General features: G+C 34.7%; 1 protein-coding gene across 1 annotated transcript in view; it reads right to left on the minus strand.

Moving 5' to 3' along the window:
• Window positions 1-742: 742 nt before the first annotated feature.
• The window catches only part of LOC128556937 (uncharacterized), a 75,790-nt gene continuing 61,812 nt past the window's right edge, over window positions 743-14,720 (minus strand). Inside the window, exons 46-53 of the mRNA XM_053542972.1 lie at window positions 14,356-14,559; window positions 13,847-14,050; window positions 12,889-13,608; window positions 11,142-11,360; window positions 6,303-6,398; window positions 5,552-5,877; window positions 4,536-4,737; window positions 743-1,969 (exon numbers count right to left, since the gene is read on the minus strand). Coding sequence (XP_053398947.1) covers window positions 1,680-1,969; window positions 4,536-4,737; window positions 5,552-5,877; window positions 6,303-6,398; window positions 11,142-11,360; window positions 12,889-13,608; window positions 13,847-14,050; window positions 14,356-14,559 — 2,261 coding nt within the window. The 3' untranslated portion in view covers window positions 743-1,679. The remainder of the gene's footprint in view (window positions 1,970-4,535; window positions 4,738-5,551; window positions 5,878-6,302; window positions 6,399-11,141; window positions 11,361-12,888; window positions 13,609-13,846; window positions 14,051-14,355; window positions 14,560-14,720) is intronic.

Here is a 14,720-nt window from a genome sequence, read left to right on the forward strand (position 1 = left end):
AAACATTGGTAAATGTGGCAGTCAACTGGCAAACGTTCTATATCTCCTCCTGGGGCAACTCCTCACCTGAGCTTTCACAGTGTGCAGTTCTATGAATTGCTAGGTATAATACATGTGCAATATTTCTTTACAGAGTTATCGGACAAAGGGTAAAATATATACTGTTATAAATTATGGCTTCCTAAGACCTTTAGGCAAAACCTGCTTTTTAATGTAATACTCGTATATTTATATTTTATTTAGTCTTAGAAGGAATTGCTAATCCTTAGTTTGATTGTTCTTTGATTTTAGACAATTTCTAAGTAAAATAAGCTTAATTGATGCTATTACCACTTTTTTTGTACGCAAATGCCTTATCATTGGTGTTAGTATGTTTATATATTTGAAATTATTAGTTATTTCTCAAACACATGCTGCCCCTGCTGCCCCCACTCTAAACATTGCGGGGGGGGGGGCAGCCCCATTGGCCCCCAGGGCCCCGCTACTCCTACGCGTATGCTCCTTTTATTTAAGTAAGAACTTAACAATAATTATTTGCATTTGTTGATTAACAATTAGTATTTGTCATTAAACGATTACCGTTCGACTGTCAATAGTTGACATTGAGCATCTGGCAAATAGCATTTTGCATTAACTATTTTGCACTAAGCATTTGGCGGTTAGCATGGCGCATCACACGATACGGCCTTCCACCTACTATTCTAAACAAATGAAACTAGAAACGCATACATAAGTATTTTTTAATAAAGTCTAGTTTACATGCAGTAACATACCATCTAGCGCTAATTAATTTACAGTAGCACAAAACCAAGCATAGATATGAAAAACAAAAAAAGAAACAACAACAACAAAAAGCGCGCTCCAGTTACCGTTTAATGATCAGTATTTAAAACAGCGCTAAACTGGAAATCTAGTTGTTCACAAAATATCTACAACAGTTACAACAATAAATGAACAGGATAATAGTGGTTATAGATATATAATCTGGTAGAGTCAAAGAAAGTTCTTTAAAGACTCGCCTGGAGATTCAGAAGAAAAGATAATCAAAGTTTTCTGCAGACCCATAAATGGAAAACTAGAATCAGTTGTAAAAAAAGTATTTCAAAGTGTAGGAAGAGTCATTTTTTAAAAAAAATCTCATTTTAGCTCTGATGGTATAGAAATAACAAATCTGTTTTCACGAGTGGCGTAAGTGATCACAATGGCACTTTGTGCTCAGACTGGCGTAAAATACAAAGCTATGAAATCCACCTGTTTAACATCAACCATAGGATAATTTGAAACTCGCCTTTAATATAACAGCACAAGTTAATGGCTAACCGCATTTTATTTATTTAACCATTGACAAACGTTAGTATGACGTATATACAGATATATTCAGACGTAGGATTACTGACAACAAATGCTAATACTCATACATTTCCCAGTTATGTTCTCATGCAAATGTTATGACCGTAAATGTATAGGCCTTTGGAATCAGCAAAACGTGATTATTGTAAAATAATACTGCTAAAATAAAGAGAAATAAAAGGGTAACTAAATCCAGATATTCGATTATGTTGAAATTGTGACACTGCATTAACAAATCTAGTTCTGTGGGTATGTTAAAGAGCTAGTAAATCACCTTTATAATGCAGGAAAAATGAAAATATTGCAATGGATATGTGTTTAATGTAAACTTAAGGTAATACAAACAAACTGTTTTGTGCTATTTTAAACCATCCAGAATACGATATTGCCCGGACGCTAAAACGGACAGTAACGCCAGCTCTAGGCATTTCACTTGTATCAAGCACAATTTCTATTCGCGAATCAACTGTTTCTTGCCACTGAACAAGATCTCCTTCCCCGCCTTCAACTATGCGTGCCGACACTTCGAAGTACATAGGATCAGTTGAAACAAATACATTATCCCAAGATGCTGCCGCAGTTGAAGTTCGTTTTGTCCAAGTTGTTATAACTGATGTTCCTATAATCGAAGAGAAACATCAGGTTATTTGTATTATAATTATTAAATTATCATTTTGGAGTCCCTACATTTCAACCGTTTTCAAGTTTTGCCGCAAAGATCATCGAATGCTTTTTCAGACATACTACACCTAAATAAATAATCAGAACGACGTAAAAATATGGCACTTACAAGCCAGTTAATTTTCATCAATATTGTTGCATTTATATTCCCGACAAGAGTAACGAAATACCCCAAGTGAATTATTTAATAATGGGATACTGTAGAGTTATGGTTCTTAGACAAGCAGTTCTTCCTAATACCCGCTATCACTGTGTGAAATAAGAACTCAGTCATCTGAATGTTTCTTGAAAGTCTTTATCAATATAACAGGTGTAATGAAAATATGAGAGTCAAATTAAATTTAGTTTCCCTTTATGTCCCCTATAATTCTATGCATTTTAAATACATTTTCTTTAGCTCTGTATTAGAGTTTTGAACAAATAGATTTATTAAAAGGAGAGAATTCAAGTGTTAGCGTGGTAGAGATTTGGTTATTTTACACTGCACTACCTTTAAATGTCCTCGGAGTGCGAACGTACGACAATATCCCTTGAATAGTTTCAAAGTTTCATCCTTGGACACAAAGGAGTCCGTTCGTGGACAAACAGACATCGACAGCGGGTGGACGGAAGGACAGAATGAATACTAGGGTGTTTGCACCAAGAGGTGGGGTACAAATGATTACATATATAATTCTCTAGATGTTATCAATCCTCTAAATGTAAATAATATATAGGAATATAGATCAGATGAGACGAGTTCACAGTCTATTCTTGCATAAAAAGCTAGTTGTTTCGATGGATTCTGTCATGTATTAACCAGAGAAAAAATACTTATAAACAAGGCCGTTCACGTGCTCTTAATACATGCTTTTTGTTTTTGTAATGCTCTGTCAGGGCCGAATGTTCTTTCTTTGGCAAATGGTCATCAAGAGTCTGCGTCTTTTTCTTTCGTAAAAACCTCACTTTAAGCATAAAAGATGTATTCCAATCAATAGTATGTTATGTCTATTAGGTATTAGTTACCAACAACAAACGGTTGTTTATATGACTGAAAAATTGTTGAAAAGGACGTTAAACCCGAACACACACACGCACGCACGCACACACGCACGTACGCACGCACACACACACACCAACAACAAACGTACTACCATCTGCCTAAAAGAGCCGCTATGTGCTCACTCACTACTGTCTTTAAAGGCCTAGATTCAGTACTATATAAGTGTCCCCCCCCCCCAAATCCAATATACAACTTCCATCTTATCTGCTGCTTATCAGCGATTATGTAACAGTAACTGATTAGAGGGCAATTGGCACAGCAGGGACCCCAACTGGACCATGAAGATGTGTGCAGTGGAGTTGAAATAAATTACTTTTTCTTCAGTGAATGTGGAATAATAATAATAATTATTATTATTTTGATATTATATAGATGATAATAACTATTACTTTAGTGTTATAATAATGATAATAATGATAAAAATAAAAATAATCATGATTATTATTGTTATTATTATTATTATATTACACATAAAAGATACAGTAATAATATTGAAAATAATAATGATAATAAACACAAATATAGTGAAAACTTCAGGAGTTCTTTGTGCTGACAAACAATATTTTTCGAACTCGAAATTGATTTTCTTGTATTCATGTAATCAACATTATTTGAATATACATATATTGTGTTCCATTTTACTCAAATTTCATTTTCAGTATGTTGCCAAAAGTGACCTTTTTTCATGCTTTGCTTTGTAATTTTGAAATGCACATACTGTTTTCAATTTTAGACAAATGTTATTTAAAGTATTCTGCAAGCTTTAGATGAGTGAAAGTCACATTTTTCTGAAATATCACAATTCTGCAGACACAATTTGAAAAAATAAAAAGTTGCATCTTTCTTTAAGGAAGTTTCTCATTATTTCATTATTAGGAAAATAAGTTTCTGATTATTTTATTATTGTGTTTGATCAACAAAATTATATTTTTTTTTACATAGAAATCCCAAAAAAAAGTACAACTTAAAAAGTTATCAATTATTCATTAATTTAAAATAAATTACATTGTTTCCCCTTTTCACTAATTGATACACTTGTAAGGTAGATTGACTCTGCAATAAACAATGACCCTTGTTTATTGGAACCATACTGTGATGGTCATTAGCCCCCAACTGTGCTGGTGAAGACAGAAATCCCTTGGCCCACTGCCAAAGTCTAGGCCTTTAAATTCGGCGTTAAGTAAAAGAAGTCTGCTGAATTTTTTCGACGATAACCGTGAATGCATTGAATCGCATGTAATTTGTGCGTTTGTGTCTTACAAAATCATATGAACGCTTTTGGGTAGTAGCAATCGGGATGTTTTTATTTAAATTCTCTTCTATTTTGAACCAGTTATAATGTAGTTTATGGTGCAAGTATGTACAGTTATACAATTATATACATCAGTTACAAAAACGTGCAATGTTGATACTAATAGTGATGAAACTAGGTATCAAGCTAATGCGCCCGGCTAATACACACCTGTGAGACTTGGTGGTTGTGTGACTAACACAAAGTTAGCAGATATTTTCTGACTGTACATTTTTACTTCATTTATACCAGTTACGGAGACAGTATACTCTCCATCGTCTATGTTAAGGTCCGTGAAACTTCCGTAACTATAACCCGTTGATGACCCTTCAACAATTTCAGAAACTGAAATCTGATCTCCAGCAAGAGCAATCTAGCAAAACAAAACAAAACAGAAAACAATAACAACAATTTACAACGATTCATGTTCTGGTCAGGCCATGCCACCATCTTACACAGTGGGTTGATTACTGAACAGGAGAATACTTTCTACGCTATATATTGCCTTACTGTATATCATAAAGTAGTAAATTGTTTGTGTGCATAATATTCTTTATTAATACATGAATAGTCAATGTATATTCAAAGACAGTAAATCACTTTACGTCTATTTAGCAAGTATTTATTTTTTTGAAATTATTTTTTCCTAGCAAACAATACTTTGATACGTTTAGCTCACACTATATATCCAAATTTTGCATGTACCCGTGGAATTACCTAAATCATGTGCAAGAAATAATACACAACGCATATCTAGATTTTGCCCAAATTGTCAATGGATAATCGGCTCAATTTGTTTAATTGTTCAGTATTAAAAAGAAATTTCTGAAATAATAAGCCTTTAAGGCCTCATCAAAATATTATGTTGTTCATCAGATTTGCCAAAACGTACACATATTATGTTTACACTTGCACTCCCACTGGTGAATGGTTTCATGTTATTTTTGATACCGCCTAGAAATGGTGAATGACAGATGAACGGATCAACTAATTCATCATGGTAATATATGTTGTTTTTTCATCAGAAGGAGACATGACTACCGATAGTGAAGGTAAGACTATGTGAAAACCTGAACACTTTGTAAGTAAATTTCTTCCTAATACGTCTTCTGTATATCCATCAATGAAAATTTATCGCCGTTGCTACCTGTAATAGACATTGTTCTTTCAAAATTGCTATTACCTACCAAATAACTTTGAACGCCTTCATCAGAATCAAACCCAGTCCACCGGAATCGTATTTCCGTGTTGTTGCCGTGGTAGCGACCACGCGGCTTGTATTGAGTTGCTGAGGTTGGTAATAACTCTAATATGACGTTATCAACTGATGGTGGCATTTGTACCATTTTTACTCCGTCAGATGAACATGTATGTGTTGACCCAGCACCATTTGTACAGCGAACCGTAACATAAACCTTTCCGTCGGGAATAGTTTGAAACAGCTTACTCGCATTCATTTGAACTGATTGCACTCTAACAAAGTCCAGTATGGATACATCGCCTTCAGAGGTACCTAAAAAATAAGAAACTCATTCATTCGATTTGACACGATACATTCTGATGAAAGACGGTCGGTTTCTTAAATTGAATATAAGTGCCTACAGGAAAGTAAGCGAAGTATTCAATGTAGGGGAAGGCTACATATACGCAGATACGCTTTTATCAAGTCGATTTATATTGAATAGAAATATAATCAACAAGGGACATTTGGAATATAATAAATGTATGCTTTATCATAATTTTTAATTATTAGAATTTGAATATTATACGCAGTCGGGCGCTGGAGTGTTAATGTTACTGTGCCAGTCATAACATGCGCAGCTATGGGCTATTTTGCAAGCAGTCTCTCCACTGAAAAATTATACTTGCATTAAAAAAGATAATCAATAAAATTATCCTGCAAATACAATGTACACAAATTAAATATAAATTGCTTACCTAATGCCCAGTAGCATTCCTTTAGCCCAGAATCGGGATCAGATATGTCCCAGTGAAAGTCAAGTTTATTTCCTCTTATAAAATCGAGATCTTGACCTAAAAGTTATAATGATACACGGTCTAACAACAAATTGCATTAATACATTGTATCTTTTGTTGATAAACCGAACACGACAAAGTCAAATTGTATATATATTTCTTATTTCTGGTTGTGTCGCGTTTGCCTAGTATGTTGAGAATTTGTCTCATGCTGATGGAATTGATAACATCGCTAGTCCTATTTATTGCACACAACAAAGCGTAACATTGCTTAAGTCTATCCTCGAAAGTGACTGACAATTTGAAATATTTTTTCTAGAGTTCGACATATTAATGCTAGTATATTTCGATATAATTATACCAAATTCGGCGCCAAAGATATCAAGTTTTACAACAGCAAAGTCAGTAGGGGTGGGCCATTGTTGAGGGTGTTATGTTGGGAGGGAGAATAATAAGCGAAAAAAACAAACAAACATAAAAAGTAAAAGATAAATAATAATACTTGATGGTCCCATGTGTGGGTGGGGGGGGTGGGGGGGTATATGTGAACTAATGAAAGGACAATATGAAAACAACTAAATATAAAAGATAATAAAATAAAATCGGAGAGGGTAAAATATTTTAGTGGGTGGGTGTGGTTATGTAGGTGGACGGGTGTGGGATGGAAAAATTAGAGACAACATTAAGTAACACAGAACCGGGAATCAAAATAAACAAGAGGGTCATGATGACCCCCTATATCGCTCACCTGTTAAACTTGGCATTGGAATCATCAAAATAAACATTCTGACCAAGTTTCTTGGCCCCACATGATCCATTTTTCGAACTTGGCCTAGGAATCATCATGATAAACATTCTTACCTAGTTTCATGAAGATAGGATCATAAATATGGTGTCTAGTGTATTAACAGCTTTTCCTTTGATTTGAGCTGGTGACCTAGTTTTTGACCCCACAAAAACTTGTTTCAAACTTGGACTAGGAATCATCAAGATAAACATTCTGACCAAGTTTCATGATGATAGGGTCACAATGTGGTATCTACAGTGTTCACAAGCTTTTCCTTTGATTTGACCAGGTGACACAGTTTTCGACCCACATGGCTCAGTTTCGAATTTGGCCTAGGAATCATCAAGATAAACATTCTTACCAAGTTTCATGAAGATATGGTCATAAATATAACGTCTAGACTGTTAATAGGTTTTCACTGGATTTGAGCGGGTGAACTAGTTTTTGACCCCAAATGAACAGTTTCAATCATCAAAGTAAACCTGACCAAGTTTCATAAAGATAGGATCACAAATGTGGCCTCTACAGTGTGAACAAGCTTTTCCATTGATTTGACCTGGTGGCCTAGTTTTTGACCCAACATAATCCAGTTTCAAACTTGGCATAGGAATCATCAAGACAATCAGCCTGACCAAGTCAACCAGTCTGACTAAGTTTCATGAAGATAGAGTCATAAATATGGCGTCTAGAGTGTTAACAGCTTTCCATTTGATATGAGCGAGTAACCTAGTTTTTGACTTCAGATAACTCAGTTTCAAACTTGGCCTAGAAATCATCACAATAAACATTCTGACCAAGTTTCATGCAGATATGGTCATAAATGTGGCCTTAAGACTGTTAACAAGCTTTTCCTTTGATTTGACCGGATGACCTAGTTTTGACCCCATATAATCCAGTTCCAAACTTGGTTTAGGAATCATCAAGATAAACATTCTGAGCAAGTTTCATAAAGATATGGTCATAAATGTGGCCTAAAGAGTGTTAACAAGCTTTTTCTTTGATTTGCCCTGGTGACCTAGTTTTTCACCGCATAAAACCCAGTTTCTAACTTGGCCTAGAGATCATAAATATAAACATTCTGCGCAAGTTTGTATCAAATCAAAGCACTCTGTATGGCTGAAAAGCCAAAATAGAAAAAAATACCCATTTCAGGGGCAATAACTCTAGAACCCATGATGGAATCTAGCCAAAAGGAATCAAGATCTTATTGTGACTTGAGTTATGTGTAAGTGTGGATAAAATCAAATGTAAAATGTCACTTCTATCGTGTTCGCAAGGTAAAAATTAACAAATTTTAGCACTTTCAGGGGTCAATCAGGGGCCGTAACTCCGGAACCAATAATTGGATCTGACGGATTCATCATGGAATCTCAGACCTATTGTTGTTAATAATATTTTGCAAGTTTGTATCAAATCAAACCATAAATGAAGTCTCTATATGGCTGCAAAAGCCAAAATTGCAAATTTTGACCCAAAATGTTTAATTAAAATAGAATGCAAAATGTGTTCTCTGTCGTGTTCACAAGAAATTGTGGACGGAGGACGGACGACGACGGACGACGGGCGATCACAAAAGTTCACCTTGTCACTACGTGACAGGTGAGCTAAAAATGTGGAAGATGTGTGAACCTTACTTTCGAGGTTTGGGTTGCGTTTTAATGTTGACAGGGATGAAGGGGTAATATAGATAATATATATATATATATATATATATATATATATATATATATAACAATACAAAAGATAAGTAATAAAAATAAACTGATAGCAAAATGAGCTGTCAATAGTGTGTATAAAACATTCGTTCCCTTTGCTTTCAAATAAAGTTTTTAGGGTAAGCAAAATCAAAACAATTCATCTGACTTACGGGGAAATACTAACGCCTCTAAATTCGCTTTTTATACTTCTCTATGAAAATACGACAAAGAATGTGTAGTAGATAATATAAATGAAGAAGCAGTTTTATGGTTTAAATTAAGTTGTTTTATCATGGTTACCTGGTATTTTTCTGCTTTTATGAGTTTCCATTCGTTTTGTGTTTAAAGCCCATTTCAACGAGAAACTTGTTACTGATACATCAAAGGAATATTTGTGCGTTCGATGTGAATAAAAAAAACTATGTCAGATTGCTAAAGTGGTTTAATACCGAGCCTAAAACTGAAAGTATAGTAATCCGGACTTTCTTCAGGAGGCAAATTAAGCTATCGAATGTATCAGTTTAATGATGTATAGGTTCCTTAGCGTGTTGAGAACGGAAGACAATTCTATATTGCATTTTTGCTAACGTCATCTGTCATTGAATTAATACTAGCAGGTATATCCGTAAGGTGGACCTCTTGTAATATTTAGCATTCGGGGAGTCGTATGGGGAATCTTGCTGTTTTCCATGCAGATTCTGATCGGGTAAGATACATTCGCTTTAGCCTAGCGTATCTGCCGTTTGTTTCCACGACATACTGTTGTTGTTGCACTTCTGCCTGTTTAAAAGGTTTTAGGCATCATTTTCTGATTTGAAAATTGCATTCTTAGAGCTGCAGATATTACATGTCAAATTTAGGTGGTAAAGAACATTTGATGTTGTGTGAAGTGGCATTTTGACCCTATGGCACACCTATAGGCCAATGATGGCTACAACATGGTTGTTACTGTGCCGCATTCCAATTTGGCCAATAGAATCGTCTACAGACTTTACTGTATCGATGAGGGCATTTATAAAACATAGATTGAGCTTGATATCAAATAATGAGTCCAAAAAGGGAGTCATATACAATTTCGTTTTTGGAGTTTGGATTATTCTGGTCCACCAAAAGTGTGCGTTTGAAATGATTCAGGGCATCTATTTATTTAACAGTTCGTCTCATTGGAGTGCAAGTTTTTCTATCACAGACATCTGAAATAGCTTATTCTTTAGAGGTGTTTTAACCACTTTACTTTTTGATTAAAAACGTACCCGACGCATATACGAAGCGGCTCTGCATGATTACTTGACTTCGAATTGATTTGATTCTGTTCGTTTAGATATGTCAGCACATTCGTCTGAAGATATCATTTTTAGTACTTCTATGTTTTGCAATAAGAACTTAACAACTAATTTTGTTATCTTTAAGCCTTTTGTACTGCTAGTTACAAGAAATATCACTTTCTTCAATAAAGTAATGGCTTCCTTTGGATGGGAGATATTTTTATCTTGATCCATAGTTCAATATAATTATAGAGTATTCTTATATGTTAGTATTTCCTGTATACTAATATATACTATATTTAAACATTTCAAACGTTGATCAACCGGAAGTATAAAAATAACATACAGGCGAACAGAAGATTTACATGCGTCAGATTGAGGATATAACAAACTTTTTGTATCCACTTTTGCTTCATGGTGAAATTAATGGGTTATGAGAAGACAAAATCGGATGTTGCAATTGATCTTACAGAATTAGACATAAAGACACTCAAAACTCAGCTTTTTTATACTTTTATAACTATGATAGAAAAGACAAGTGTAATGTGTTGTAGTCTCAAGACTTGTAAGTACTGAAATTGTAAGGAAGACACGTATTTTGGTTTAATTAGTTGTTATATACAGCTGGCTAAGTACAAAAAGTGACGTAATTTCATCAAAGTGCTTGTATGAAGTTCCACTCAGTTATGGTGTGTAGTTACTGCGATATTAATTCGTTTTAAAACCTTTGTTATTCACTTGATACTATCATAAGGAAGGAATAGTTTCATGCAGTTGCGATGAGAAATAACAAACGAATGAGCTAGTTAAGAATCGGTAAGATAGTGTTCACACGACGCCGACGCCTACGCTGACACTGGAGGTATAGGAATAACGCACCGGACTTTCGTCAGCAGGCAAACTAAAAGCTAAAATCGAATGTGATCAGTTTAAATTATAAGGTATCCCTTACCGCTATTGCAGAAAGAGAAGAACCAATTCTGTATTTGAAGTATTTTAAGCCAAAACGTATTCATTCATTACATCATAATTACTAGCAAAAGGTTCTTACCCAGAAGTGGACCGTCGTTGACATATTTGCATTCAGGGAGTGTCAGGTCGATTAAAATAGGGTCCGAATAGCTGACTGTACGCAAGCCTGCAGCATTGACAGCAACGACGGTAAGAAACACCACTGTACCGTGTTCGAGCCTCAGAGCGTTATTACTGGCAAACGTTTGTCTTCCAACACTGACGAACGGTTGTAACTGAGTTCCACCTTGGACGGTCCCTGATTTAAAAATAGGAAAGTTAAGGCAGGTCAATTTATACTTGACATTTGAAAATTTGTCCGGCATTTTACGAGCTGTAATTGTATATCAATACAATGTAACAATTATACAAAGTTGTGAGTATAGTCACGCAACAATTTGCAAATGTTTGTGTTGAAGTGGCAATATTTTACGACCCTATGACACACCTTATAGCGCAAAACTGATGCCATACAAACAAGCTTATCACCAAAATGTGCGCCAAAATATCCAATTACTGCGCCAATAAACCTACTACAAGACTTACTGATCAGATGCAAGCCATTGATAAAACATAATTTTACTTATCAATATCAAAAATATATGACAGTAAACCTGTAAAAAGGTAAGGTCATATAGCAACTTTCGTTCTTTGCTTGACTAGTTGTCATATATTTCTTGGGGTCCTGACCCAAAGTCTGCGGGAAAATCGATTCAAGCATCTATTTATTTACACAACAAGTAATCGTCTACAGGAGTCCTTAGTTCTATAAACATCATAAATAACCAGTTATATTCGTATATAAAGGCCTTTTTAAACACACTTACATATTTTATTAAAAAAACGTACCCAGACCACAATACGAAACTGGCTCCTGCAATTGAATTACTTTGAACGTTTCGAAATTTGATTTGATTTGATTTCCTGTCCTCGCTTTCTAAACATACTGTCAGCACATTACGTACTGAAGATATCAATTTTTAAAGTAAATTTCTAACTGTTTTGCCAATAGAGAAAACTTTAAACACTGCAAGCTCTTTTCGCCAGCTGCTATCTCTTCCAAGAAAATTCTCTTTCTTGTACGTGCTAACGTTCAAACATAGAAATATCACTTTCATACAAAAAAAGTATAATGCTTCCTCTTGGCATGGAAAAGATATCTTTTTATCTTGAATCCATAGTTCAAAAAAACTTAAAGAGATATCTCTATATGTTCAGTATTTCCTGTAGTCACTGAATAAATACTAGTATTTAAACAGCTTGTCATAAACGTTTGCATCAACCCGTGCAGAATAAGATGGAACACCATACAGTGAACAAAGCATTCACATCAAACCAGTTGAGGTATATAACTCAAAGCTGTTATTGTAATGCGGCCTACTTATTAGCAGTGTGTTGGTGAAAGTGATATTGGGGTTTATTATGACTAAGGAAAATTTTCTGTTCCCGTTCAAGTTTTCCTACATATCAGAAGTGGTCAAACAATTGAACAGACACAACACAAACAAAACCCTTTTAAAGAGAAAGCAAACTTTACTGAAAGAGCCAAAACGCCATAAACAAATTAAATATTCTTACGAAATCACTTTTACCGCAGTAGTTATAGATAAATTTCTTATCTTCCTAACTTATTTCTAATAAGACGCTGTAAAGCTCGAGAAAAAACACATGATAATTGTTTTCTACGGCAAACCAGACAGACACATGATTTTAAGAACTCGTTGAAAAATAAATAATGTTGATTGTTTGCTTTGACCTTCATATCTTAAAATACATTTACAAATTACCTATAGCCCACATATACTCTAGTATATCTGTCTCAGGATCAATAAAGGACCAATCTGCATGTACGGACGACCAGTCATGAACAAACACGGTGTGAAAGTTTACATGCCCTGCTGTCTCATCATATGTGGTAACTTCACAGAGCTGGAAACGAATGCCATCAATAGCAAAAGCTGTACGAATGTTTACCGTCCCTAATTCTACCTCGGTTGTAGTAGTAGTCAAGTGAAAAAAGAAAACATGTTTTTGCCATGCGTAAGTATTTGTGTTTGGTTTACTGTATAACATGAAAACATATCTTTGTCCGTTTACTTGTGTGTAACCTTCAACAGCAGATAAATGTAAATTATTTGACGGTATAGTTGACGTAAAGAACGTCAGCCTGTATTTACCCCGTATTTCAGTATTTACAGTTTGCGATATCGATCCCTGAATATGCAACAATGTCCCATCATGCAGTGCCGTTTTTAACTTCACATAAGAAACACAGGTGCCACTTGATAAATTCCATGGCGAGTCCGATATATTTTCACATACTGTACCATTGTTTTCAAGTTTTGTGATATTTTCAAAAGATGAATCCAATAAAATATTTGGCAGACATTCAACACTTTGTGCCCGGACTGGTGCTGTTGTATCAATTATGACACCATTAGAAGATACTTGGCTTGACACGTGGCCAGTAACATCACGGGCTCTAACTTCTCCCCTTACCATTGTACCTGTATACAAAACAATCATATGACAGAACGTAAATAAAGGAAAAAATAACATTGACATACTTTATGTATATATCAAACGTATAAGTGTGCACACATATCTTTATTAAAAATGTTGGTTACTATACAGTGTTTGAAGTTATGTTATCTTTATGTACAAGGGGTGAATAAACGTTTCGTGATGAGTAAATCAATTAAATAAAGTGAATCAACAGTTATAAGTCATTAGATTACAAAATACCTTGTTTAAGTTGGACACTTGGATAGAATTCAATACGTGTAGCAATACCAACTGGTGACAAAGTTTTTAAGTCACAAGTTCCTTCTATCATACCAGAGGAAACACAGTATTCGTAAGTCTGTATGCCAGATCCGATGTCTGAGAAGCCGTACCAAAATGACTGGACACGACTTGTGTTAGCCGTGGCGTGCTTATCATGCAACACTGCAATCAGTAAACAAAACTTTGTTCATAAATGATATGAAGAGGAACTAAAACAAACTCATACAAAACAATCTCACTTTTTGCATTTGATTTTCCTTGACATGTCCATATGAAGATTACACTTTCTTCGCTGTATTTAAATGCTTCAAAAAATTAAATTTATAAAATGAAATGTTTCTTTATTTTTTCTTAATTAGAATATACATTATAACTTCCAGGCTGATTAAATATATAGGCTCTGACGTAGTAATAAAAAATATCCTATCGTAACCATCATTAAATTATAATATTAATGTGTTTTGTACCAAGTCCGTCCATAACAAGCCCCGGGGTTGGTGGTTCTAAATCTAGCATAAACCCATCAGACACTTCAGTAGTGTGAAGTCCTGCCAAGTTGAAGGCTTGAACAACAGTGTAATATTTGGTATTTTCCTCATACTGAAGTCCAGTTATATTCACATTAGTCACCGTTGGAAGAAGGTCTTTAGACACAGTGCGCAAATCATGACCTAAAATAAAACGTGGTGAAACCAACTGTATGTAATCAAATTCACTTAAGAACTTAAAATACAAGCTGACTTGCCAATGACGATATCATACCTAGATGATATATGATACTAAAGATTTTAGGTGTTAAACTCTCATTGCTGGAAAAGATAAATACTTACGT

The sequence above is a fragment of the Mercenaria mercenaria genome, chromosome 1 (assembly GCF_021730395.1).
Source record: "Mercenaria mercenaria strain notata chromosome 1, MADL_Memer_1, whole genome shotgun sequence".
Classification (NCBI taxonomy): Eukaryota; Metazoa; Mollusca; class Bivalvia; order Venerida; family Veneridae; genus Mercenaria; species Mercenaria mercenaria.